The 26,789-nt window shown below is 44.2% G+C and overlaps 1 protein-coding gene across 2 annotated transcripts in view; it reads right to left on the bottom strand.

Moving 5' to 3' along the window:
• ppp1r9ba (protein phosphatase 1, regulatory subunit 9Ba) overlaps positions 1 to 26,789 on the bottom strand; it is a 68,000-nt gene that overhangs the window by 6,653 nt on the left and 34,558 nt on the right. For both annotated transcript variants that reach the window (XM_029625199.2, XM_029625198.2), the window contains exons 3-9: positions 18,413 to 18,545; positions 14,305 to 14,425; positions 14,096 to 14,200; positions 9,770 to 9,905; positions 3,072 to 3,215; positions 2,861 to 2,914; positions 2,491 to 2,720 (exon numbers count right to left, since the gene is read on the bottom strand). In XM_029625199.2, the coding sequence (XP_029481059.2) occupies positions 2,491 to 2,720; positions 2,861 to 2,914; positions 3,072 to 3,215; positions 9,770 to 9,905; positions 14,096 to 14,200; positions 14,305 to 14,425; positions 18,413 to 18,545 (923 nt within the window). The remainder of the gene's footprint in view (positions 1 to 2,490; positions 2,721 to 2,860; positions 2,915 to 3,071; positions 3,216 to 9,769; positions 9,906 to 14,095; positions 14,201 to 14,304; positions 14,426 to 18,412; positions 18,546 to 26,789) is intronic.

Genomic DNA, 26,789 nt, shown 5'->3' on the forward strand with positions numbered 1-26,789 from the left:
AAGAAGCTAGCTAGCCTAGATTATGCTAAAAAAAGAAAAAATCCTGGCTAATGTCAGCTAGCATGCTTAGCTTCCTGCGAGTGAAACGTAATATATTTCCCCCGGTGTTATGGCAACCCCATTCCCATTTGTGTTTACATACGGATAGCCAGGAGCACAATGTTTAGTGAGACTGCCAGATCATAGGCAGTAGGGATGTTCTCTTAATACGTGTGTGAATTTGGCCCATTTCCCTGTCCTGCTAAGCATTCAAAATGTAACAAGTACTTTTGGGTGTCAGGGAAAATGTATGGAGTAAAAAAAGTACATTGTTTTCTTCAGGAATGTAGTATAGTAAAAGTTGTCAAAAAGATAAATAGTAAAGTACATTTACCCCCAAAAAACTACTTAAAAGTACTTTACACCACTGGTTGATTTGATTTATTTATCCATTATTTTACCAGGTAAGTTGACTGAGAACACATTCTCATTTGCAGCAACGACCTGGGGAATAGTTACAAGGGGAGAGGAGGGGGATGAATGAGCCAATTGTAAACTGGGGATTATTAGGTGACCGTGATGGTTTGAGGGACAGATTGGGAATTTAGCCAGGACACCGGGGATAACACCCCTACTCTTACGATAAGTGCCATGGGATCTTTAATGACCTCAGAGAGTCAGGACACCTGTTTAACGTCCCATCCAAAAGACAGCACCCTACACAGGGCAGTGTCCTGGGCATTGGGCTTTTTTTTTTTTTTTAGACCAGAGGAAAGAGTGCCTCCTTACTGGCCCTCCAACACCACTTCCAGCTGCATCTGGTCTCCCATCCAGGAACTGACCAGGACCAACCCTGCTTAGCTTCAGAAGCAAGCCATCAGTGGTATGCAGGGTGGCATGCTGCTGGCGACACATTGGTGAAGCGGGCAAGTGTTAAGAAGTGCAGATTGGCAGGTCATGTCTCAGAAAACGCATGCCTCTCCCGAGCCCGTTGGGGAGTTGCAGCGGTGAGACAAGATCGCAATTGGACATCATGAAATTGGGTAGAAAAAGGGGGTAAACATTTTCTTTTTTTAAAGAGATCCTTGCCTGTAACTCGGGCCCTGAAGCAAGGATATGCATATTCTTGGTACCATTTGAAAGGAAACACTTTGAAGTTTGTGGAAATGTGAAAGTAATGTAGGAAAAGATAATAAAAAATAAAAATAAAAAACGTTCTTTAGTATTTTTTTGTACCGTCATCTTTGACAATCCATATAGTATTATTCCAGCCCAGGTGCAATTTAGATTTGTCACTAGATGGCAGCAGTGTATGTGCAAAGTTTTAGACTGATCCAATGAACCATTGTTTTTCTGTTCAATATGTTGTGTCAAGACTTCCCAAATGTGCCCAATTTGTTTATTAACATGTTTATTAACATGTATAAAATTGTGCACTCTCCTCAAACAATAGCATGGTATTCCTTCACTGTAATAACTACTGTAAATTGGACAGTGCAGTTAGATTAACTAATGGCAGGGTAGCCTAGGTGGAGGGCAGGGTTGCCTAGTGGTTAGAGCGTTGGACTCTTAACCGAAAGGTTGCAAGTTCAAATCTGTCATTCTGCCCCTGAACAGGCAGTTAACCCACTGTTCCTAGGCCGTCATTGAAAATAAGAATGTGTTCTTAACTGACTTGCCTAGTAAAATAAAATAAATAAGAACTTAAGCTTTCTGCCAATATCAGATATGTCTATGCCCTGGGATATTTTCTTGTGACTTACAACCTCATGCTAATCGCATTAGCCTACGGTAGCTCGACCATCCCGTGGAAGGGACACTGATCCCGAAGAAGGATCTACAACTGTGTTGTATCTCGTTTCCCTCCTTCAGGGAATAGTAGTTATAGTCATAATGCTACGTTCATCAAAGTAGGCAAGTCATACTTTCTAGACTGCTTATTACCAAATACTACAACTATCAAATCAGGTTGCGCTACCTCACGAGCTCTCTATCCATCAACCTCTCTCGTGCAGTCTGTGTGTATCCATCTCTGTCCATGCCGGAAAGAATAGGCACAATTGATTATAGTCATTTAAGTTAATTACCACATTTCTGCTGTGAATTAATTTGCTTAAATGGAAACTACAACTCCCTTCAGCCCAGCGTCTCGTATCGTTCTTGACTTCTCTAGAGAAACGGCGCGTAGAGCTAAAAAAAAATTAAGTAATTGAACCAACGTAGGTCATTTAATAACAAACCCTTGCAATTTCAGTTAATCGCTCAGCACTACCACCTAAAAATCCCAGAATCCTCCATTCCTCTCTTCCTCTTACAAACTTCAGAATCTTCCATTCCTCTTTCTCCTATAAACCCCAGAACCCCAATCCTCTTCCTACTACAAACCCCCCCCAAAAAAACATCCCTCTCTTCCTCCTACAAACCCCAGAATCCCTCCATCCTTCTCTTCCTCCTATAAACTCCAGAATCCTTCATTCTTCTCCCTCCTACAAACCCCAGAATCCTTCTTACTTCTGCTGATATTCCTTGATGAGGCGCTTGGCTTTGCTGTACTTGCGCTCCAGGGTCTGGTATTGGGCCTGTGTCTCCTTCAGGTGTTCGTCCACCGCCTGACACAGACTTTGGGCCTCCATCCAGTAGCCCTCCAGCTTCTCCATGCGCTCCTTGTTCTCCCGAACGCTCTGTTCCAGCTGGGCACGCTCCATGCGCCAGCGCAGCTTGTCCTGCTCTGCATGCGCCAGCTAGATGAGGGGAGAAAGTGTATAGTTTATTCCTGTATACTTCTAGTTTACCCCTGGACTGTGTTTTAGTCCAGGGTTAAGGTGGGTCTGTGAAACAAGTCCCATGTTTGTTGGGTAATTGATTTTGGAGCAGGTCTAACCTTTCTCTTCAGTTGTTGAATCTCGGCCTGGGTGACCGCATGCTTTATCTGTAGCTACAGAGGGAGAGAGCGGTTAAAAAATGGACACCATGGCTCACTCCAGCACAATGTCTAATCTCATACGCTCTCTCAACAAGTAGTCGAATTGAATATAACTTTTTCTCCATTTCGAGATGAACATTTGCCTTTGGCATCAAGCCGCCCTTCTCACCTCTTTGAACTTGTGGGCCAGTTTCTCAGGGTCCATCTCCATGGGAGAGAGCATGTCCTCATTCTCCGCCAGGTCAAAAACCTCTATGGCGTTGGGGAATGTGGGGCTCATCTCCTCCTCCTCGTCTGTGGCATACTCACCTGTCTGGAGGACATTCAGAAGATTCGGAGTGTATTCACAATATATTCAGAGAGTGCATTTAGACATTCCTGTCATGTTCCTGTCTTGTTGTGAACCAACAATGTCGTCACACAGTAACCATACCTGCCCATGTAACTACCATGTGAAGTAAATGCATGGTTTTACCAAAGGGGAACCAAGGTTTTTTGGGGGTCCTCACAGGATAGGCCTCCATTTCTATTTCTAATCAATGTTTTCCCTCTACCCTCAAATGGCCACTAGATGGTGAAGTTGAGCATAGAGGAAAAAGCCCTCAAGGAGTAGAACGATAGTGGGCCAGAATTGACACCCTAGAATTGGGCAACCACCATTTTGTGTTTACCAGGCAAGCCTGTCAGAAGGCAAAGCTCGTCAGGGGACTCCGTGGCTGCAGTGATGTGAATCTTGGTTGACAAATAGTCTACATAACAATTGATTATAGACAAATTTGTATGTTGATTTGTGCAATAAATCCCACTCTACTGTACTGTCTATATGGACCTGGTGAGGTCAATAACAAAACACACACACATCTCTGTTAGAAAAAAGAACATTTCCCCTTCCTTCTCAGACGCACGCACTCCTAGGGATGGGTACAGAAACCAGGTATTAAACAGGCCCCGGGGCTAAATTATGAAAGGCCGTAGTATCGATAAGCTTTGAACTTATCGGTTCTGCTTTCGGTACTGGAGAAATTAAGAAAATACATTTCCTATTCATTATTGCTACATAAACGTTATCTTGCACTTTGTATCTCACCAACCGTTTCTAATTTGCAATAATATGAAGACATTCGTCTATGATGCATTTTCGCTATTCCCAACCCAGAAGAGATCTCTCTCTCGCGTCTCTCACACGTTACAGCACGCTGCTCTTAATCAGTGACGATGGTGGAGAGAGCTACACGTTAAAGTGTGGTTACACTTCACCAGAGACGATGCTGACAATGCTCGTTGCCACAGGTGCAACAAGACTTTTGCTCGTGTTTCCGCCCTCACAAGCAATCTGTCCATGTACAGACAGAGAAATGCACCATTTTTGACTGCCTAGCTCGTAGTTTATCTCTCGTTGCCCGATCTACGTTATGTATGTATGCTAGCAGCCTAGAGCCCACACACGGAGTTACAACATTTATGCGAACATGGGTTCATGATCAAAAGTAACCATTAGCCAGCTGATTGTTTAGCTATGGGTGCGTTCATACATTTAATCACCCATTTAAAGATGAAACTTTTTTGTTAAAGTTGCAGCTGCAATGAACCAACCCACTCCTCCCTCTAATACCACTGGTCCAAGCCAAAGACAAGCCCAAAGCCCCATCACGTTGGCAGCTAGTGGGAGGATGACTGAGGAGAGGGTGAATGAGTGCCACCTAGCTGTGACCAAGTTCATAGTGAAAGGCCTACACTCCTTTGCAACATTAGAGTCCAAGGGCTTTATGTAACAGTCTGTCAGTGTATACAGTGGGGAGAACAAGTATTTGATACACTGCCGATTTTGCAGGTTGTCCTACTTACAAAGCATGTAGAGGTCTGATATTTTTTATCATAGGTACACTTCAACTGTGAGAGACGGAATCTAAAACAAAAATCCAGAAAATCACATTGTATGATTTTTAAGTAATTAATTTGCATTTTATTGCATGACGTAAGTACTTGATCCCTACCAACCAGTAAGAATTCCATCTCTCACAGACCTGTTACTTTTTCTTTAAGAAACCCTCCTGTTTTCCACTCATTACCTGTATCAACTGTACCTGTTTGAACTCGTTACCTGTATGAAAGACACCTGTCCACACACTCAATCAAACAGACTCCAACCTCTCCACAATGGCCAAGACCAGGTCCTCCACACCAGGGCAGTGTAAAACAGAAGGTCCTCCACACCAGGGCAGTGTAAAATAGAAGGTCCTCCACACCAGGGCAGTGTAAAACAGAAGGTCCTCCACACCAGGGCAGTGTAAAACAGAAGGTCCTCCACGCCAGGACAGTGTAAAACAGAAGGTCCTCCACACCAGGGCAGTGTAAAATAGAAGGTCCTCCACACCAGGGCAGTGTAAAATAGAAGGTCCTCCACACCAGGGCAGTGTAAAATAGAAGGTCCTCCACACCAGGGCAGTGTAAAACAGAAGGTCCTCCACACCAGGGCAGTGTAAAACAGAAGGTCCTCCACACCAGGGCAGTGTAAAATAGAAGATCCTCCACACCAGGGCAGTGTAAAAACAGAAGGTCCTCCACACCAGGGCAGTGTAAAACAGAAGGTCCTCCACACCATGCAGTGTAAAACAGAAGGTCCTCCACGCCAGGACAGTGTAAAACAGAAGATCCTCCACACCAGGGCAGTGTAAAACAGAAGATCCTCCACACCAGGGCAGTGTAAAACAGAAGATCCTCCACACCAGGGCAGTGTAAAACAGAAGATCCTCCACACCAGGGCAGTGTAAAACAGAAGATCCTCCACACCAGGACAGTGTAAAACAGAAGATCCTCCACACCAGGGCAGTGTAAAACAGAAGGTCCTCCACACCATGCAGTGTAAAACAGAAGGTCCTCCACACCAGGGCAGTGTAAAATAGAAGATCCTCCACACCAGGGCAGTGTAAAATAGAAGATCCTCCACACCAGGGCAGTGTAAAATAGAAGATCCTCCACACCAGGGCAGAGTACAAATCGCAAACTGGCAAAGTAGTGGCAGAGGAGATCTCAGACATTCTGGAAGAGTTTGAGATCGAGCCGAACAAGATTGAGGTGGTGACTGTTGATAATGCTGGCAATCTGGATGTTGCCATCAAGAGGCTACACATCCTAAAAATAGGATGCTTTGCGCACACATTGAATCTGGCAGCCCAAAAAACATACAAAATTACTTCCATTGATAAATTGGCAGCCAGAATCAGAGCAGTGGTCATGTGGTTCAAGAGATCCTCGATGGAACCACAGTCTTGAAGGAAAAGCAGCAGCTCCTTGGTAAGAAGCCAGTTCAATCTATTAAAGTATTATTTAGAAATTCCCACATTTAACAATTTAATTCAATATGGAAGTGTGCGGTAATTAAATGCATGTTGTTTTTTGTTGTTGTTTCAGGCCTTCCGCAACATTCACTCATCCTTGACGTGAAGAACAGATGGAACTCTATCTAATGAGAGATTCATGGAGCAGTATCCAGCCATCCAAGCAGCAGCCTTGGACCCACAACTGAGAACAGCAATGACCAAGGACAACCTGGACCGTCTGAAGGACGAGGACTTCCATAAGGCGGAGTAGTTTGTCCAGCTCATGAGAATCCTCTATACATCCACACTGTGTGTGTCGTGTGAAACGAATGCCACCTGTGGACAGATCAAACCCATCCTCTAAAAACTGGAAGAGCACTTCACTGTGAAGCATGAAGACACAACGTTTGTGGCAACCATCAAAACAGAAGGTATGGGAGAACCTCTCCGAGCGCTATCAGGATGAGGACATTCAAGCCTTCCTGAATGAGGCCACAGCAATGGACACCAGATTTAAAGGGAGGCCGGTGAGTGACGCCACCTGGGACAGGCTGAGGAAGGCAACTGTTGAGGCCAATGTGACAGGAGCAACACCGGGGCTGTCAGAGGAACCGGAACAGACAGACACAGAGCACCAGCAACAGGAGGAGGAGTCTGAAGGAGAGGAAATGGAGGAGACAGTCCCTCCAATGTACAAAACAAGGAGTGCCTTGGAGGAGCTGTTCTCAGAGGAGGACACGGAGTTGAGGTTGACAATCCAACAGGACACCTCGTCCCTCACCCTCAGTGAGCGTGTTGGGCTAGAGGTTGAGCTCTACAAAGGCCTGCCTCCCATCCACATGGCTGAAGATCCTGTGATGTGGTGGTGGGAGAATAGAGCTACTCTGTCCCTCCTCAAAAAACATTGCAACAAGTTACCTCTGTGCTCAAGCCTCCTCCACCCCTAGCGAGAGGGTAGTTTCGACTGCAGGGAACACGATAAGCCAGGAGAGGTCCTGACTTCTGCCAGAGAAGGCAAATATGTTGAACTTTCTCCAGAAGAACTGCTAAGAACTGTTAGTCCTTCTGCAGCCCACCTGCATGCCCCACCCGTGTTGCTCTATACCACTGTATTCTCTTCTGCAGCCCACCTGCATGCCCCACCCGTGTTGCTCTATCCCACTGTATTGTCTTCTGCAGCCCACCTGCATTCCCCACCCGTGTTGCTCTATCCCACTGTATTGTCTTCTGCAGCCCACCTGCATGCCCCACCCGTGTTGCTCTATACCACTGTATTCTCTTCTGCAGCCCACCTGCATGCCCCACCCGTGTTGCTCTATACCACTGTATTGTCTTCTGCAGCCCACCTGCATTCCCCACCCGTGTTGCTCTATCCCACTGTATTGTCTTCTGCAGCCCACCTGCATGCCCCACCCGTGTTGCTCTATCCCACTGTATTGTCTTCTGCAGCCCACCTGCATGCCCCACCCGTGTTGTTCTATACCACTGTATTGTCTTCTGCAGCCCACCTGCATGCCCCACCCGTGTTGCTCTATACCACTGTATTGTCTTCTGCAGCCCACCTGCATTCCCCACCCGTGTTGCTCTATCCCACTGTATTGTCTTCTGCAGCCCACCTGCATGCCCCACCCGTGTTGCTCTATCCCACTGTATTGTCTTCTGCAGCCCACCTGCATGCCCCACCCGTGTTGTTCTATACCACTGTATTGTCTTCTGCAGCCCACCTGCATGCCCCACCCGTGTTGCTCTATACCACTGTATTCTCTTCTGCAGCCCACCTGCATGCCCCACCCGTGTTGCTCTATACCACTGTATTGTCTTCTGCAGCCCACCTGCATGCCCCACCCGTGTTGCTCTATACCACTGTATTCTCTTCTGCAGCCCACCTGCATGCCCCACCCGTGTTGCTCTATACCACTGTATTATCTTCTGCAGCCCACCTGCATGCCCCACCCGTGTTGCTCTATACCACTGTATTCTCTTCTGCAGCCCACCTGCATGCCCCACCCGTGTTGCTCTATACCACTGTATTCTCTTCTGCAGCCCACCTGCATGCCCCACCCGTGTTGCTCTATACCACTGTATTGTCTTTTGCAGGAAAATATTGTTTATTTAATTTGTTTTACATTTCCATCACCACAACATTAGAGTCTATAATAGTGATTTGTTCAAAGCTTTGCTGTTTCTTTTGCTGTAAATAATAGTTGATTTATTTTACATTTCAGAAAATAAAGCAAATGTTTTAATTCTGCTCTTCATTTGTTTCGTTTTTTTCTCAGTAAAAAATAACTAAAAAGAACCGGATCGATAAGCAGTATCGGTAAGAGCAGTAATAGCCTTAAAATCTCAACGATACCCATCCCTATTCACTCCTAACATCTCCAATCTCATGCACATAACACACAGACATTTGAAATATTCCTTTAACAACAGCCGCCTGGGACAAGCCCCAACAAAAGCTTTCCTAACCTTGTCACACCAATGAGTCACTCTCTCTGAGGGAATGCCACACACATCCCCAGCCCCCCCCCCCCCCCTACCCCATCAACCCTGGGCTGTGTGCTCGTCTGAACCCTCCCAGTTGGACCAAGCATCAAAGCCCTGAACACGCCTGTCACAATATCACTCTCCAAACGTGCTGAACATGTTTACGCCGTTTGAACGTTGCATAGCCAACCGGAGTTGAGGAGAAACTGACAAAGTGCAGAGACTGGGGGATGAGCCGGAGTCACATAGGCATCGTTAGATGGCACTGTCCTATCAATAAAAACAAGGCCAAATAACATGAACTATTCATTTTTAAACGCATTAGAAAGGACGTGTATGGTAACACATCTTTAGCAGGAAATGACATTGATGCAGGCTCAGATCTGTTGGGAGGGGGGCATGTTCTGATGGGGATACACAGTGTGATGGAATACCAGACCTGGGTCGTGGCATCTGGCCTGCACTTGTCTGTCTTTCACACCCAAGCCCAGACATCTCTTGAACGTGATTGAATTTAACAAGGAGACGGATTCAATTAATTCAAGCATTTCCTCTCCATGGAAGAGACTGAGGGGAGACAAGGAACTGAGACAATTGCTGGGCTGGGTTTCAATTCCACAACACTTTCCCCTACTGTATATGTCCTTATTCAGCCCCTTTCAAAGATCTGAGATGACTAGGCAGGTATAAAGCACTACGTGCACCTAGGTTCCGTCATATTGCTTAAACCTATCCAGTCCTGTTAGATCAAGTGAAGGGGAGGTGAACAAGGAGTGTTCTCTCTAGAATGACCGTTGTATTATTCCATTGTGAAGGGATCCTGATGGAACATCGGATGGTGATGCGGAGGAAGTGTCAAACGCTTCTTAAGCGCCATCTTGTTCAGTCATATTATTGACTGATGGAAGGAGTGGAGATGTTTTGGATGGGCTGAACTAATCTTTTTTCATGGCGTGTGTGCGTGTGTGTTTGACCAGGGCCCTACGGTAACCGGTCAGAAGTAGTGCACAATAAAGGGAATAGGTTGCCATTTGGGACACAGAGATGTGAGCCCCCTCACCTCCTCGTCCTCCTCCATGTACTGGCTGTAGCGCTGCTCCATCATCTCTTTCTGCCAGCGCTCCTGCTCCAGGGTCTGTTGGATCAGCTGGGCCACCTCGCTATGCTCACCTGGCTTCTCTCGGCCAATCATGAACCTGCATGGGCAACAACGACCAATGGGGTGAGTGGAAAGGCATGTCTGTCAAGGAGTAGCCAATGGGAAGCCGGGGATAGAATTGAGTGGGTAGCAAGGTAAACCTAGTTAAGTTTAGGTCCTAGTGGTTGCAACGTCAGAAGATAGATGTGCTATTGTCACAGAAGGACCATACGGTAGAATTCAAAATCACTCATCCGTTACATTTGCCAAGACATTAGCCCCCAGTTTACAAACAAGTGCAAGCCAGGGCAGCAACTTTTGACGGGAAATTAAAATGAAAGCTTGTGCCTGGAAGGAACATGACACTCACTGTACATGGACGGATGAGTTGACATCACTAATGAGAATCAAAGAAAAATGTGTAGAACGAGTAGAAAATGTGATAAAGATAGCGCTGAGGGAGAAAGACAATTCAGTGAATAAGTGTGGCACGCCATCAGAAGAGAAGATTATGGCGGTGTCTGATATGGCACATTATTCCCTATTTTAGTGCACTACTTTTGCCCAGAACGCTACACAGGGAATAGATTGCGATTTTAGACACAGACTTTTTCTATGTATCACAGATAATAACAATTAAACAAACAAATGTCAGTCCTGGGGACCAGAAAGCACGAGAGAACATGCATGTTTCATAGAATGTGGGACCGAAGCGTCTACAGAGACATTTCATCCGTAGCAGAACTGTCTGACAGTTCGCGACACCGGTTCTGGCTGTCACATGTTGTCAAATGGAATGACCGAGCGGAAAGACCTCAACTGGACGCTTGCCTGGAGATCATTTTCCACACTCAAGCATGTGTGCAAAGCAGCCTGATGCACATTGACACGTAAGACACAAAGAAAAACAGTGCTGTCGCTGATACCACATTTTTACTCAAAGTAATTCTCTCAACAGAATATCATATTCCTTGACTTAAGTGCACTAGACAAAAGGATGAAAACAGCCATTTCTAAATCGATTATAAAGTGATGTATTTTTGTACACCTAATATGGTTTACTGCAGGGGGGAAAAAATGGCATTGATCACTACATCATAAAAATGACCTTAAGTGAGATATAAACGAACAACCCTCTGGTCACCAATCTGTATCCCTGCGAGAGACTAGACTAACACAATTGCTCAATGAGACCTAAGAGAGCGGTAGCTACTTAACTCAACACGACCGCCGGCACCACTGTGGCATCCAGTGTGAGCGGCGGCGGGGGGGGGTCTGTGATACTGTTGTGAGTGTGTGAGGGTTAAGAACCCACTAGAGGCCCCCTCAGTTGCCCGAGGAGAAATAACTCAGTGGTGGTCAAAAGGGCGGAAGAAATTGTGGCTAGGAATCTAACCACTATGTGGAAAAGCCAAGCTGTACACGGAAAAAGATTCCAAGCAAATATGACGCCTAACCTCGCCAGCATTTTCAAAGCAAACCACACCATCTATTTTCTGTGACTATGCTGAATCATATTCACCAAAAAGACGGCGCTTCTAATTTTGGACCAATCAAAACATCACCACCTGTCAGTGCAACCCCTCAGCAGCCTGTGAGGATGATCGACAGATGCTAATCAATGAATATTCACACGCTCAGAGACACTCTCCATCCATCCAGCCTGCAGGACATGAGGCGACGTGGAAAACAACCAGGCCTAGTCTGGAACCATCTGTACGTGTGAATCTGCAAGTATCCCCCCTGCCATCATCTTTACAAACCCATCCGACTTTGGATGAGGTCAAACACCAGCATTCTCCACAGAGATTGTCTAGAGACAATTAAAATGGGTACAAAACTGAACAATAGGTGGGAAATTCACTTTGAAAAAAGGTGCTTCCACAAAGGGAGACAAAAGTCAGATTGGGTAGGCGATGACATTAGTGGGGCATCCCCCCTCCTTTGGTTACAGTCCGTAGTGTTAGACAGCAACCTGAGCTTGGTCCGAGAATCAGGTTGGACCAGGCTGTTTTATAAATAGCTTCGCCACTCCCTCACCGTCCTCTCCACTATCTCCCTGGGATCCAGGCTCATGTATTAATCAGGCTCTCCCATCTCTGGGTGGCTGTGATGTGAAGACAGGGAGAGACGTCTCTGCTCGCCTCTAGCTACACTACAGTCAAACTGCCCTGCCAAATAACACAAGGACCCCCACAGGCAGTTAAAAATACAGGAGAGGGATGAGGGGGGAATAGGACAGGGCGATATGGCCAAAATATTATATCACAGTATTTTTAAAAAAATTGGACGGTAATGATGGTATTTTTTGTTTTTGAATAGTAAAAGTTCTACATTTGCTTTATGAGTAGTGAGTGAGCCTAGGGTGGCAACATATACATTCTAAGTGATTTCAATGAGTCTTTCTCCATTCTGATTGCTTTATACTGTTCAATTCAACCAAAACAAATGTCAGTACTTTTATAATTTCTGCATTTCCTGCACTCAATTGCATTGGTGGAAAAAGTACCCAATTGTCATACTTGAGTAAAAGTAAAGATACGCTAATAGAAAATTAAGCAAAAGTGAAAAGTGAAATTCACCCAGTAAAATACTACTTGAGTAAAAGTCTAAAAGTATTTGGTTTTAAATATACTTAAGTATCAAAAGTAAATGTATAAATAATTTCAAATTCCTTATATTAAGCAAACCAGATGGCACCATTTTCTTTTTTATTTACAGATATCCAGGGGCACACACACTCCAACACTCAGATATAATTGATAAACAAAGCATTTGTGTTTAGTGAGTCCTTCAGATCAGAGGCAGTAGATGACCAGGGATGTTCTCTTGACAAGTGCGTAAATTGGAACATTTTCCTGTCCTGCTAAGCATTCAAAATGTAACGAGTACTCTTAGGTGTCAGGGAAAATGTATGGAGTAAAAAGTACAGTATTTTCTTTAGGAATGTAGTGAAGTAAAAGTAAAAGTTGTCACACCAAAAAATAGTAAAGATACAAAAAAAAAAAAAAAAAAACTCAAATAGTACCCGAAAATATTTTTTACTTAGGTACTTTACACCACTGCTCAATTGGGATAATTTCCACACTGCCACGTAGGGTTGCACGATATGGGCAAATAATCTAGGATTTATTTTTAACCAAATGTTGCAATTGCGATTTGACTTGCGAATTAGAGCAAAACTGTTGGAATCATGGAAATAGAATGACTATTCTAATTCTATAGCTAGAATATAATAGTGGGCACTTTGAATACAGTGTTGTTTGAAATTCCAACGAATTAAAATGCCAGGGAGGAGTTATTGTGACAGGATAGGAACTAAATTATTGATAAGTGTTTCCTAGGGGACCCTATCAGCTTTGGCGACATTGCATGTTTTAATTTTAGCTACTTCATGTAGCTAACATTCTTGCTTTGCATATTCCTCTTTGATTTAGACGATACTGTTGCACAAACAACATGCCGATTTAGGTCTACACCATTACTGGTATTATCAGGCTGTATTAGCTAGCTACGTTTGCTCTTACTCAGTACCTAGCTATTAGCATTAGCGGCTAACAATTAGCATCTCACAAGATTTAGGGCAACTTGCTAAGAAAATACAAACTAGCTGTTTGCTGATGTAAGAAACACAAACGAATAGTGTCAATATAGAATGCTAGTGGATTTATATTAAGAAGCAAAATGAAAACAGCATTGATGTCATCAACATTGTTGCATGTGCTGCATTGACCATGCAGACCTCTTAGTTGAGGAACATCAAATGCGCTCCTTGAGTGACAGGGGCGTGGCTAGGTCTGTGGAAAGTGGCACGGAGAGAAAGAGTGAGAGAGATGACTAAAAGTAGCGAAGTAAACTAACAAAATGGATGTTACACACAGCGTAACATTTAACAAAACATTCAAATAACGGTATAGAAGGTCAAGTAAAAACCCAAATCTGTCCCTGCATCAATACCGGTATATCATAAAATAAGGTATACCGCCTAGCCCTAGGGGGGAATGGGGAGAGGGGGATCCCGATTGTGATCTGGTCTGAAGGGAGGTGGAATTATTTGGGAGCAATAGTGTGTTTGGTTCCCTATCACCAGTCTTCATAAAGTTCTGTATCTAGACCCCCTTCCTTCCAATCCCATGCTTAGTTTCTCATGACAGATTTTGACCAGAGTGCAGTAAATACACAATATGTACCAATAGCTTGATGTTGAAACCTAGTGTTTATTGACAGCTATTGGGTGAGGGTTCTTACTTGACAGTGCCGGTAGTGTTCCTGAGGACGGAGGCAGCAAAGGCCTGGGTCACGCCCACCAGACTGGTCCCGTCCACCTCCACAATCAGGTCATTCACCTGGATCCTGCACGGGGGGGGGAGTGATAGTGAACAATGGGAAAAGAGGACAAGGAGCAAGGGAAAAACACCATTTTTGGATACACTGCTGAAACACAGATTGTTCAGAACCTTTCATCTCTGTGCGCAGCTCCTCCGTCAGTGACCGTCTTGACGAAGATGCCCAGTTTCTCCAGACCCATGTCAGCCCCGGCACCCATGCCGATGATGCTGATCCCTAGACCGTCCCCATCTGTGGAGAGGAGGGGATAGGATATGGGGAAATTGTATTTAATCAAATACTACAATAACCTCATGAATATGAGAATGACTTACCAAGAAAAACCTTTACAAATGTCTAATTCAAGGTAAAAAGGAGTTGGAGCACTCAACAAAAAAAGGCAGATTTATATTTTTGCTCACTTTAATCCATTGTACAGGATCCATTGTTGTGTCTCAATAGGCCACTAGGCTAGAAATAGGAGCTAAGTGCAATGGTCAGGTCACTCCGCGGAAGACGTCAGCTTGACGTCGAAACGTCAGTCACCTGTTCGTACAATGGATTAAAGTGAGAGAAAAAATAAATCAATCTCTGCTCTTTTTTTGTTTTAGTGCTCCAACTCCTTTTTACCTTGAATTCATCCTTTTGGAAGTTTTTCTTGGTAAGCCATTCTCATGATTTTTGTCATTGTTGTTGAGCACCCCTCCTTTCCTTTGTTTGCTGAAGCGAGAAGGCCCACCTGAACTCTAACCTCATAAATGTTACCGTCCAGATGTAAGGGAATAAAATGGGGGACCTTGACTTAAAGATAGAGTAGCTAGCTAAAACTACTACGCCATTATCCATATTAGAACCCAATTAGCCACTGCTAATTTAGTGTAATATAAATCCAATAAGGAGATAACGGGCGACTCCGAATTCATTAGCGACCACTTAGCACTTAGTGACCACTAAGGTGTTTCATCGTCATGTAAATATATGCGGCTAGCAGATTTGTGAGAAAAAAAAGTAAAAGGTTACTCAAAGACTTCAACTAGCTAGTTGAAGCAATTTAATGGAAACTACAGACTTCACTGAAAATGTTTAGCTACTAGTTGTAACTTTAATAGTTAGAGTTAAATGTTTACAGTTAATTCTCTCTCTAGTCGTCTTTCTGTTGTATTGGTTTATGCTATTGAACTCCAAAGCGACAGCGTAGTGGCGCAGCGGTCTAAGGCACTGCATCTGCCTGGTTAAATGTTTTTTATTTTTTTATTTTTTTATCTCGGTGCAAGAGGCGTCACTACAGTCTCTGGTTTGATTCCAGGCTGTATCACATCCGGGCGTGATTGGGAGTCCCATTGGGCAGCGCAAATTAGCCAAGCGTCGTCAGAGTTTGGCCCGGGGTAGGCAGTCATTATAAATAAGAATTTGGTCTTAACTGACTTGCCTAGTCAGGAGGCTGAAGAAATGTGGCTTGTCACCCAAAACCATCACAAACTTTTACAGATGCACAATTGAGAGCATCCTGTCGGGCTGTATCACCGACTGATACGGCAATCTCGGCAACTTTGCCCCCGGCCCACAACTGCAGGGCTCGCCAGAGGGTGGTGCAGTCTGCACAACGCATTACCGGGGGCAAACTACCTGCCCTCCAGGACACCTACAGCACCCGATGTCACAGGACATCATCAAGGACAACAACCAACCGAGCCACTGCCTGTTCACCCCGCTACCATCCAGAAGGCGAGGTCAGTACAGGTGCATCAAAGCTGGGACCAAGAGACTGAAAAACAGCTTTTATCTCAAGTTTCTTGGCAATTTCTCACATGGAATAGCCTTAATTTCTCAGAACAAGAATAGACTGAAGAGTTTCAGAAGAAAGGTCTTTGTTTCTGGCCATTTTGAGCCTGCAATCGAACCCACAAATGCAGATGCTCCAGACACTCAACTAGTCTAAAGAAGGCCAGTTGTATTGCTTCTATAAATCAGCACAACAATTTTTCAGCTTTGCTAACATAACTGCGAAAGGGATTTCTAATGATCAATTAGCCTTTTAACATGATTAGCTAACACAACGTGCCATTGGAACACAGGAGTGATGGTTGCTGATAAATCTGCCTCTGTACGCCTATGTAGATATGCCATTTACATTTTTCTAAGAATTTGTATATATTTTTTAAAATTCCAGCTACAATAGTCATTTACAACATTAACAATGACTACTGTATTTCTGATCATTTCTAAGTGACCCCAAACTATGAACGGAAGTGTATATTCTATACCATCTATTCCATCTTAGCCTATTTTACTTAGCCTCTGTCATTGATCATGCATATAAAAAAGAAACTTCCCTTTTTCAGGACACTGTCTTTCAAAGATAATTCGTAAAAATCCAAATAACTTCACAGATCTTCATTGTAAAGCGTTTAAACACAGTTTCCCATGACTGTTCAATGAACCACAAACAATTAATGAACATGCACCTGTGGAACGGTCGTTAAGACTCTAACAGCTTACAGACGGCAGGCAATTAAGGTCACGGTTATGAAAACTTAGGACACTATAAAGAGGCTTTTTTACTGACTCTGAAAAATACCAAAAGAAAGATGCCCAGGGTCCCTGCTCATCTGCGTGAACGTGCCTTAGGCATGCTGCAAGGAGGAATGAGGACTGCAGATGTGGCCAGGGAAATGAATTGCAATGTCCATACTGTGAGACGCCTAAGGCCGCTACAGGGAGACATGACGGACAGCTGATCGTCCTCGCAGTGGCAGACCACGTGTAACAACACCTGCAGAGGATTGGTACATCTGAACATCACACCTGCGGGACAGATATAGGATGGCAACAACAACTGCCTGAGTTACACCAGGAACGCACAATCCATCCATCAGTGCTCAGGCTGTCCGCAATAGGCTGAGAGAGGCTGGACTGAGGGCGTGTAGGCCTGTTGTAAGGCAGGTCCTCACCAGACATAACCGGCAACAACGTCGCCTATGGGCACAAACCCCACAGTCGCTGGACCAGACATGACTGTCAAAAAGTGCTCTTCACTGATGAGTCGCGGTTTTGTCTCACTAGTAATGGTCAGATTCGCGTTTATCGTCGAAGGAAAGAGGGTTACACCAAGGCCTGTACCCTGGAGCGGGATCGATTTGGAGGTGGCGGGTCCGTCATGGTCTGGGGCGGTGTGTCACAGCTTCATCAGACTGAGCTTGTTGTCATTGCAGGCAATCTCAACGCTGTGCGTTACAGGGAAGACATCATCCTCCCTCATGTGGTACCCTTCCTGCCAGCTCACCCTGACATGACCCACCAGAAAGACAATGCCACCAGCCATACTGCTCGTTCTGTGCGTGATTTCCTGCAAGACAGGAATGTCAGTGTTCTGCCATGGCCAGCGAAGAGCCCGGATCTCAATCCCATTGAGCATGTCTAGGATCTGCTTGATCGGAGGGTGAGGGCTAGGGCCACTCCCCCCAGAAATGTCTGGGAACTTGCAGGTGCCTTGGTGGAAGAGGGTGGTAACATCTCACAGCAAGAACTGGCAAATCCCCCTTTGTTCAGAGACACATTATTCCATTTCTGCTAGTCACATGTCTATGGAACTCAGTTGTTGAATCTTGTTATGTTCATACAAATATTTACAAATGTTAATTTTGCTGAAAATAAACACAGTTGACAGTGAGAGGACGTTTCTTTTTTTGCTGAGTTTATTTATATATTCTTATTCCATTCCATTAGGCGTTTGTTGTGGAATTGTTAAATAGTGCAGCAATATCTAACAAGTAATATCTGAACTAGAAGCACAAACATTTCTTTACAAACGCAATAACATCTGCTAACCATGTGTATGTGACCAATTAAATTTGATATGATTTTGATAAAGGTTGCATTTAAAAAATATATTTAAATACATAAAATGTATTTTTTCTTTTTTTGAACCTTTATTTAACTAGGCAAGTCAGCTTAGAACAAATTCTTATTTTCAATGACGGCCTAGGAACAGTGGGTTAAACTGCCTGCTCAGGGGCAGAACAACAGATTTGTACCTTGTCAGCTTGGGGATTTGAACTTGCAACCTTTCGGTTACTAGTCCAACGCTCTAACCACTAGGCTACCCTGCCGCCCCTATGATTGGCCCCAGCAGGAATCAAACCCACAGCCCTTGGTGTCGCACGCGCCAGGCTCTATCGACTGAGCCATGCAGGACTAACAATGTTCTGTAATGCTCTAGAAGATTCCACCAGGTTGTACCTTTCTCTAATTCCACAGGGAAGAGGTCCAGTCTCTCCACCCTTTTCTCCAGCTCGTACTCAGCCGACGCCGCCATGGGGTCCACGTCATCATTACGCCGGTCGTAGTCCTCGTTGGAGTACGTGGTGAACACCTGCCAAGAGAAGACAAAAAGGTCATAGGTCAGTTCGACACTCACCAACACACAAGGTTTACACCACAACAGGTTTCCCATAGAGAAGACATTTCCTCTAGGAGAGTCATTCCCAAACTGTGGGGAGCGCACCCGGTGTGAACAGTTTGTGTTATGAACAGTGCTCTTGCCCAAAGGTTGGGAACCCCTGCCCTAGAAAATGATTTAAGGTCAGTTTAGCATTTTCACCACTAATGGTTAAGGATAAGACTACGGGAAGAGTTAGCTGATCCTAAAAATCTCTGCTAACAGACATACAGACCTCTACCCAGAGCTAAAAGGAGAGCCAGGCGGCCAAGGCGCAAACAGGGCGGAAGGAGACGTCTCCAATAACCAGACAGACAGGGGTGGTGTTATATACGGCCCGCTGATACATACACACACCCTCATGGCTTCTCACTGAGCTAATGGCTTCTCATCCAACCTAATAAAGTCTATCTAGTTTAATGTGTGTGAGTGCGCTAGAGAGAGGAGAGGAGAGAGCGTATGTGTGTGTGTGTGTGTGTGCACATGTGCATTCGTGTGTGCATTTAAGGCCTCTCTCCTCCCTCTGCAGCCAGCCAAATTCACTCTGGCAGCGAGGACATACTTCTGGGTGGTGTTGGTGTGCCCTGCTGCTCTGGCAACTTGTGGGTGTGGAGAGCAGTGGTGAGGGTGCTCCAGTGAGCGGTTAGGTGGGGTGTATTTTAGCGCTACTCAGGTGATTTATATTTAACAGGGAGATGTATTTTTCATAACCTCCTGTCCTGCATTAGATAGGTGTCCGGGCAGGTCTGGAGAGGTAATGGCGTTTTTTTGGGGGGGGGACGTTCTGCTTTCAGAGGGATGAGGTTTCATATTTGAAATGGGGTCGTGCACTTGTGCGCACACACACACACACGGAGTTTCACATGTATTATTCATATCATAAATTGGGAGGAATCTTTAATCCAGTTATTTGATCTGATTCAAGGTTGCCATGACGACATTATTCATATACATTAATTTCCATAGTAAAAACCCACCACCAACAAATTAACAACAACAACAGTAATCCACAAGCGCGTATAAATAGGTAGATACTCTCTTGCTGAGGTTAAAAGGATAAAACACAACCCTCAACCTTTATGATTTTCTACTGCTAGAATTCTAACCCCAAATCCCCTAGTGGCCTAGTCCAAAATTTGATGAAAGACATTTTCAACACCTTGTGCTCATAGGAGCAGAGTAAAGAAGGTAGATGAGGCACAGATGTGAGAAATAATTCAAAGTAGGCAACAAGGGAATTGAGTTCATCAGCTGGTCAGGGGAGAATTTAATAAGCCGTGTGGTATTTTATGGGGAAATTCAGATTGACTGTGCGAGAGGCAGACAGAGAAGGAAAGAGAAGGCAAAAATAAGGATTTGGAATTCAGCATTGGTTCAAGTCCTCAAATCTCCTCTTCAAGTTTCAGTTTTCCATAGAGTGACATGAACACTGTCTGCTTCAATAAGCTCTTACTAAAAGAAGCCTAGACCGGACACTAGTACAGTGAAAGTACAGTGAAATGCTTAACTTAATAACTACCCAACAATGCAGGATTCAACATCAAAAGAGGACAATTTTTTTTTTTTAAAACAAGATGACACATAACACCTAAATAACGTGTAGGAGTGTGATGCGTCTTCTTGTCAAGCGAAAGCCGCTCTATTCAGGGCTGCGAAACGTTGTGCCACACCCCTCTGCTCCAAAAAGGCAGAAGATTCATATTTACTACTGAGAAAGACAGATCACTACCCCTAGTAAAATACCAACACTTGTTAGCTTTCTTTTACACCAGAGACGGACTACTTATCACAAAGCCACACTTAACTAAGCCCAACCGTAAAATCAACATGTATTTAACTGATGGGGGGGGGGGTTCATTTACATATAATTTGCATAACACTCCCCAACTGGAAAATAAGCCTACAAACTATGCCTCTGATTTACCAGCTCATTTCAACTGGTGAAAACCCAGCACTGCCACCCAGATGTTTAACATACAGAAACATTTCGTCCTAAAGACAGCTCTGGATAAGTTACAGCACAGGGAGCATAAGAAAAGGAAGACATTTTATAGCACATAAACCGGAGGTGTGTTAACACATAATATCATATGATTGGCTCTATGTAGCAGCCAGCGAAGATGCTGTTTTTACCCTCCACCTATTAGATAACTACAACCAGACTGATTCAGAGGTGTCGGGTTAGATGCAGAAGACACATTTTCGGTGGAATGCATTCAGTTGTGCGAATGACTAGGTATCCCCTTTCTCTTTCAGAACGTACTCATACCGCTTGACTTGTTCCACATCTTGTTGTGTTACAGCCTGAATTCAAAATGGATTACATTTATATATGTTTTTACATACAATACCCCATAATGACAAAGTGAAAACAAGTTTTTAGAAATGTTTGCTCATTTATTGAAAAATAAATACAGAAATAACTCATTTACATAACTATTCACACCAGAGTCAATATTTGAATCACCTTTGGCAGCGATTACAGCTGTGAGTATTTCCGGGTAAGTCTAAGAGATTTGCACACCTGGATTGTACAATATTTGCAATTATTTTTTATTTTTTTAATTGTTCAAGCTCTGTCAAGTTGGTTGTTGATCATTGCTAGACAGCCATTTTGAAGTCTTGCCATAGATTTTCAAGCCGATTAAGTTAAAACTGTAACTAGGCCACCGAGAAACATTCTATGTCGTCTTGGTAAGCAACTCCAGTGTATATTTGGCCTTGTGTTTTAGATTATTGTTCTGTTGAAAGAAACATTTGTTTCCCAGTGTTTGTTGGAAAGCAGACTGAACCAGGTTTTCCTCTAAGATTTTCCCTGTGCTTAGCTCTATTCCGTGTATTTTTTATCCTAAAAAAAAATGACCACCTAGTCCAGCCTTACATGCTTGAAAATATGAAGAGTCGCACTCCAGTGATGTGTTGGATTTGCCTCAAACATAACGCTTTGTCTTCAAGACATAAAGTTAATTTCTTTGCCACATTTTTTTGCAGTTTTATTTTAGTGCACGTTTTGGAATATTTGTATTCTGTACAAGTTTCCTTTTCACCTCTTAACATTTAGGTTAGTATTGCGGAGTAACTACAATGTTGTTGTTCCATCCTCTGTTTTCTCCTGTCACAGCCATCCAACTCTGTAACTGTTTTAAAGTCACCATTGCCCTCATTCTTCCTCTCCAGCAACGGAGTTAGGAAGGACGCCTATATTATCTTTGTAGTGAATGAGTGTAATCGATACACCACCCAAAATGTAATTAATAACTTCACCATGCTCAAAAGGATATTTAATGTCTTTTTTTTGTGTGTTAAAAAACAACAACATCTACCTAGAAGGTGCCCTTCGTTGTGAGGCATTGGAAAACCTCTCTGGTCTTTGTGGTTGAATCTGTGTTTGAAATTCACTGCTCGACTTGGGGACCTTACAGATAATTGTATGTGTGAGGTATAGAGACGAGGTTGTCATTCTAAAAAATGTTAAAACGCTATTATTGCAGAGTCCATGCAACTTATGTGAGTTAAGCACATTTGTACTCCTGAACGTACAGTTTTTAAGCTTGCCATATCAAAGAATGTGAATACTTAAAGCGAGAGAGAGATGGAATGATTGGGTCTGTGAGAGAAAATAGAAATAAAACAACCATTCAAATCCTTAAAATATCCATTAGGCCCTTTCTTTCACAACCTTGTTTTTGACCCCTTCCTCCTCCACACATATCCCATCACTCTCTCTGCCTAGGAGCATCAATATTTTATCAAATGCATTGTAATCTCAACTCTCTGCTTTTCAAGAATCTCTCGCCCTGCGCTCTCTCAACAGTTTCCCCACTCCGTGTGAATACCATCGCCGTGGTCACATGGTGCCCGTCGCCATAGCAACCCGCAGCTTAGCAAATGTTAGTTTGACACCAGTTTCTCTCTCGTATCTCTCTTTGTCTCTCTCTCCCCAGGCTGCAGTCAGAGGGCAGTTTCTCTCTCTTCAGTCTCAGCGTCTCTCTCCGTCTAGACTTCGGGGAATTCATTTTACGCATATGCACGTACACACAAACACTCACACGCCTTTTAAAACGTGCACGGCACACATTGAAAAAAACCTGTGTGCTTTCAGTGTCTCCACTGTCGTGGCGTATTGCTCAGCTAAATAGTGAACATCTAATTGAACTATTTGACATCTGAAAACATACATCTACAATACCTTTGACAATATGGTCGAAAATCAGCGGAAGCTTCCACAGCGGGAAAAACATAAAAGATACCCGCCCTCCCTCACTCGATATGAACAAGCTGACCAGCTCAATGATCTCTATACTAATCTCTCCATCTTCCTATAGAGAGTCAATTATACATTTGCTGTACTAAAACTATGGGCAAAAGCTAAGTAATGGCTTTCAGAGCTGTAATGGACCTTATGATTGTAACACGAGAATGAGGACAGACAAGAGAGTGGTCTTTACTGTAGCTCAGTTAGTAGAGCATAACGTTTGCAACGCCAGTATAGTGGGTTCCATTCTCAGGACCACTCGTAGGTCAAATGTAGGCGCGCATGAATGGAAGTCACTTTGGATAGAAGCGTCTGCTAAATGGCATATATTACTGAACAAAATGTAAAAGTGTTGGTTTCATGAGTTGAAATAAAAGATCCCAGACATTTTACATATGCACAAAATGCTTATTTCTCTGGTAGTGAGCATTTCTACTTTGCCAAGATAATCCATCCACCTGACAGGTGTGGCATCAAGAAGCCGATTAAACAGCTTGATCATTACACAGGTGCACTTGGTGCTGGGGACAAATAAAGGCTACTAAAATGTAGTTTAGTCACACAACACAATGCCACAGGGGGGCGTGCAATTGACATGCTGACTGCAGGAATGTCCAACAGAGCTGTTGCCAGATAATATAATGTTAATTTCTCTGCCATAAGCCAATGTCATTTCTGAGAATTTGGCAGTGTGTCCAACCGGCCTCACAACCGCAGACCACATATAACCTCGCCAGCCCAGGACTTCCACTTCTGGCTTCTTCACCTGTGGGATCATCGGAAACCAGCCAACCGGACTGCTGATTAAACGCAGTAGTATTTCTGTCTGTAATAAAGCCCTTTTGTGGGGGAAAAACTCGTTCTGATTGGCTGGGCCTGGCTCCCAAATGGGTGGGCCTATGTCACCCATGTGAAATCCATAGATTAGGGCACAATGAATTTATTTCGATTGACTGATTTTCTTATATGAACTTTAAATCAGTAAAATCCTTGAAATGGTTGCATGTTGTGTTTATATTTTTGTTCAGTATATTATGGATACAAGCCTTAGCAATGGTATATTGGTCATATACCACAAACCCTTGAGGTGCCTTATTGCTATTATAAAATGGTTAGTGGTTACCAGCATAAATACAACATGAGAATGAGGACAGACAGAGAGAGAGAGAGAAGATTCCAGATGACCTCAGAGATCCAGATATGACCAGTGGAAAATGAACACAGCTGCCCAGCATGATATCACAGCCATAAAATACCAGCCAAATGCAAACCAGTAAAAAAAATGAGAGTGAAGTTATTGTAGTGACTAAGACAGTTACAGTAGCCAACTATTTTCAGATAATGTATCCATGTAGATGTGCAGGCTATTGTATAGCACACAGATGTGAATAAATCATTTTGATAGTACAGTATATAGTATGAGACCAAGTCTGAATTTTGGGCCCTGCTCTGACCAGTTTGGAAAGTCCTCATCCCTAGCTGGCAGCTTGTCCTGTCCCCCTGGAGCTGTACATTGATACAAGTGGCCAGCTGTGGCAGGGAGAGCGACACACGGGCCATGTCCGAATACCCGTACTCGCATTCTAAATATTAGGGTATTTTGGGTATGCAAAAATACAACGTTTTATAGTGTGACATTTCGAAAATGTAGTACGCTTTAAAATGCCAGGGTGCCGTACTCATTTTCCGGCTTTTCATCTCGTAGAATACCCGGCACACTATCAAGGAAGATAATCGTCTTTCGAGATCCACGTGTGTTTGACAACAGCTAGCTGGTAATCAGCTGAGGGGACGCGCTGTACCAAAATGAACGAATGGCGGGGAATCAACGTAATTATGCGTCAGATGACACATTCTCAGTAGGATGAGCCTAGTATGTTGCTTACTGCATTCGTTCTTACTAAACAGTGTATTCTAAATGGTGTGTAGCTTTAGTAAGTAGTAGGGAAGACAGATTTCTTACACTGCCATGGACTAACCCAATTCAGGGTGAGAGAGAGAAAGAAAGAAGAAAATTGAGAGGGTTGGGGGGAAATGAGGAAGGAAGGAGAGGAGAAGGATAGAGGATAAAACAGATGTCCTGGTTGTGTTCAGTTTGTGGGAGCTGTTCATAACCACTTATACAGGATCAGCTATTATTCCATCAATCTCCCTAACGGTTGAGATGAAGAACGAGGGTTAAATCTGAACCTAGATCTGTGGTTCAAGGTGACCCCTACCTTTAGCAGGTTACTTAGGGGAGAGCGAGGTGGGTAGAAAGTGACTGCGTCCCGAACGTTCCTATGGGCCTAGATCAAAAGTATAGGGAATAGGGTGCAATTTTGGACGCAGAGACAGTGAGGAATGTGGCTGGGCTGATCACTGGGTTTAACCATCTCCCGGTCCCTGCCTCTCAGCCATTCCACAGGATTTAGCTGGCATGTGGCTGGCACTATGCTAGCAACAGCATAGCATGTCGCTAATGCTAACAGCATAGCAATTACAACCATAGCATAGCCTGTACCTTCTCTCTTGGCTCCGCCCAGCTGTATGTGTACTGCGGTGGGGTGGAGGGGGTGTGGTGGCTGGCTGGAGCCAGGCGAACACAACGGACGAGTGTACGTAAAAGCTCTGGCACAGTCAGCGGTTTAGACTCCAGTGAGGCGGGGCAGAGTGTGTGCCTAGGTTTTATTTCACAAGCTGTTTTTCCTTTAAAAAAAGAAGCAAATGGTTTCATGCGCCTTAAGAGCGATGTAAATTGGGCACGCGGGCCGATGTTTGACACTGCTGACCTGGTTACCATGGACACACACAGCTCTCAGTCAGGCCTGTGGACACCGGGAACGTGACTAGAGTATTTTCAGCATCCCTCACAGAAAAACGACATATAAATGCAATCAGTTTGGGCAATAGGGCTCATGCATGTGATTAAAGCACGTGGCAACCCGCAGCGATTGTGATACTCACCAGAATGGCTAAGAGAAACACAGCAGAGGGGGGAGAGATGGTATAGAGGGAGGGGAATGTGGAGAGAAGAGGGGTCCACAACTACTGCCACAGACTCCCACACCCCCTGTTTCCATACAAGACTAGGTCAATTTCCCATCTCCTACTGAGGTCCGTTTTCTTTGGAACAGTCTCCCAGAACATCTCCAGGCACACTGCAACAGCTTCAACTCCTTCAAATTCAAAACCAAAAAAAGATCTGGATATTCCACGTAAAAGCCTCATCCCAGTAAATTCTCTGCCTATCAGCCTTTTGTCTTGATTAGGCGTTGTACTTTACAATAATTTTTCCTTCACCCCTTAATTCACCATGTTGTCCTTCTGCTGTGTGTAAATCGCCAATCACTTGTTTATCCCTCTTAAAAATCAGAGAGAGAGAGACAGAGACAGAGACAGAGAGAGAGAGAGAGAGAGCATCATCGTCACACACAGCAGGTCTTAACAGTGCTCGTCACAGAGGACGTCCTCGCCTCTGCTCTGTACTGTCCCCTTCAATGAGAGGCAGGTCACTGACAATACTGTACACACACACACACACACAGAATGCAGCGGGGAGGGGGAGAAGAAACTACCAGTCACAGACACCATTCTCCCAACAGGAGCATGAATATGTCCACATGTAGAGTATCTTAATAACACTTCAGCAGGGCGGTCAAACCCATTCCATGGAGGATCTGGTGTCTGCTGGTTTTAGGTTTTTCCTTTCAGTTAAGACCTAGGCGACCAGGCGAAGGGGAGTTCCTGACTAACTAGTGGCCTTAATTCATCAATCAAGTACAAGGGAGGAGAGAAAACACGCACACTCGGCCCTCAATTGAATGAGTTGGACACGTGCACGGCAGCATCTGGCTTAAAAAGGTAGACTCAGCAATGGCGTCATCATGCATAATGTGGAGGCAACACAGTTCAAATCTGCCAAGATCTTCCAATTTGCAGCC

The sequence above is a fragment of the Oncorhynchus nerka genome, linkage group LG21 (assembly GCF_034236695.1).
Source record: "Oncorhynchus nerka isolate Pitt River linkage group LG21, Oner_Uvic_2.0, whole genome shotgun sequence".
NCBI lineage: Eukaryota > Metazoa > Chordata > Actinopteri > Salmoniformes > Salmonidae > Oncorhynchus > Oncorhynchus nerka.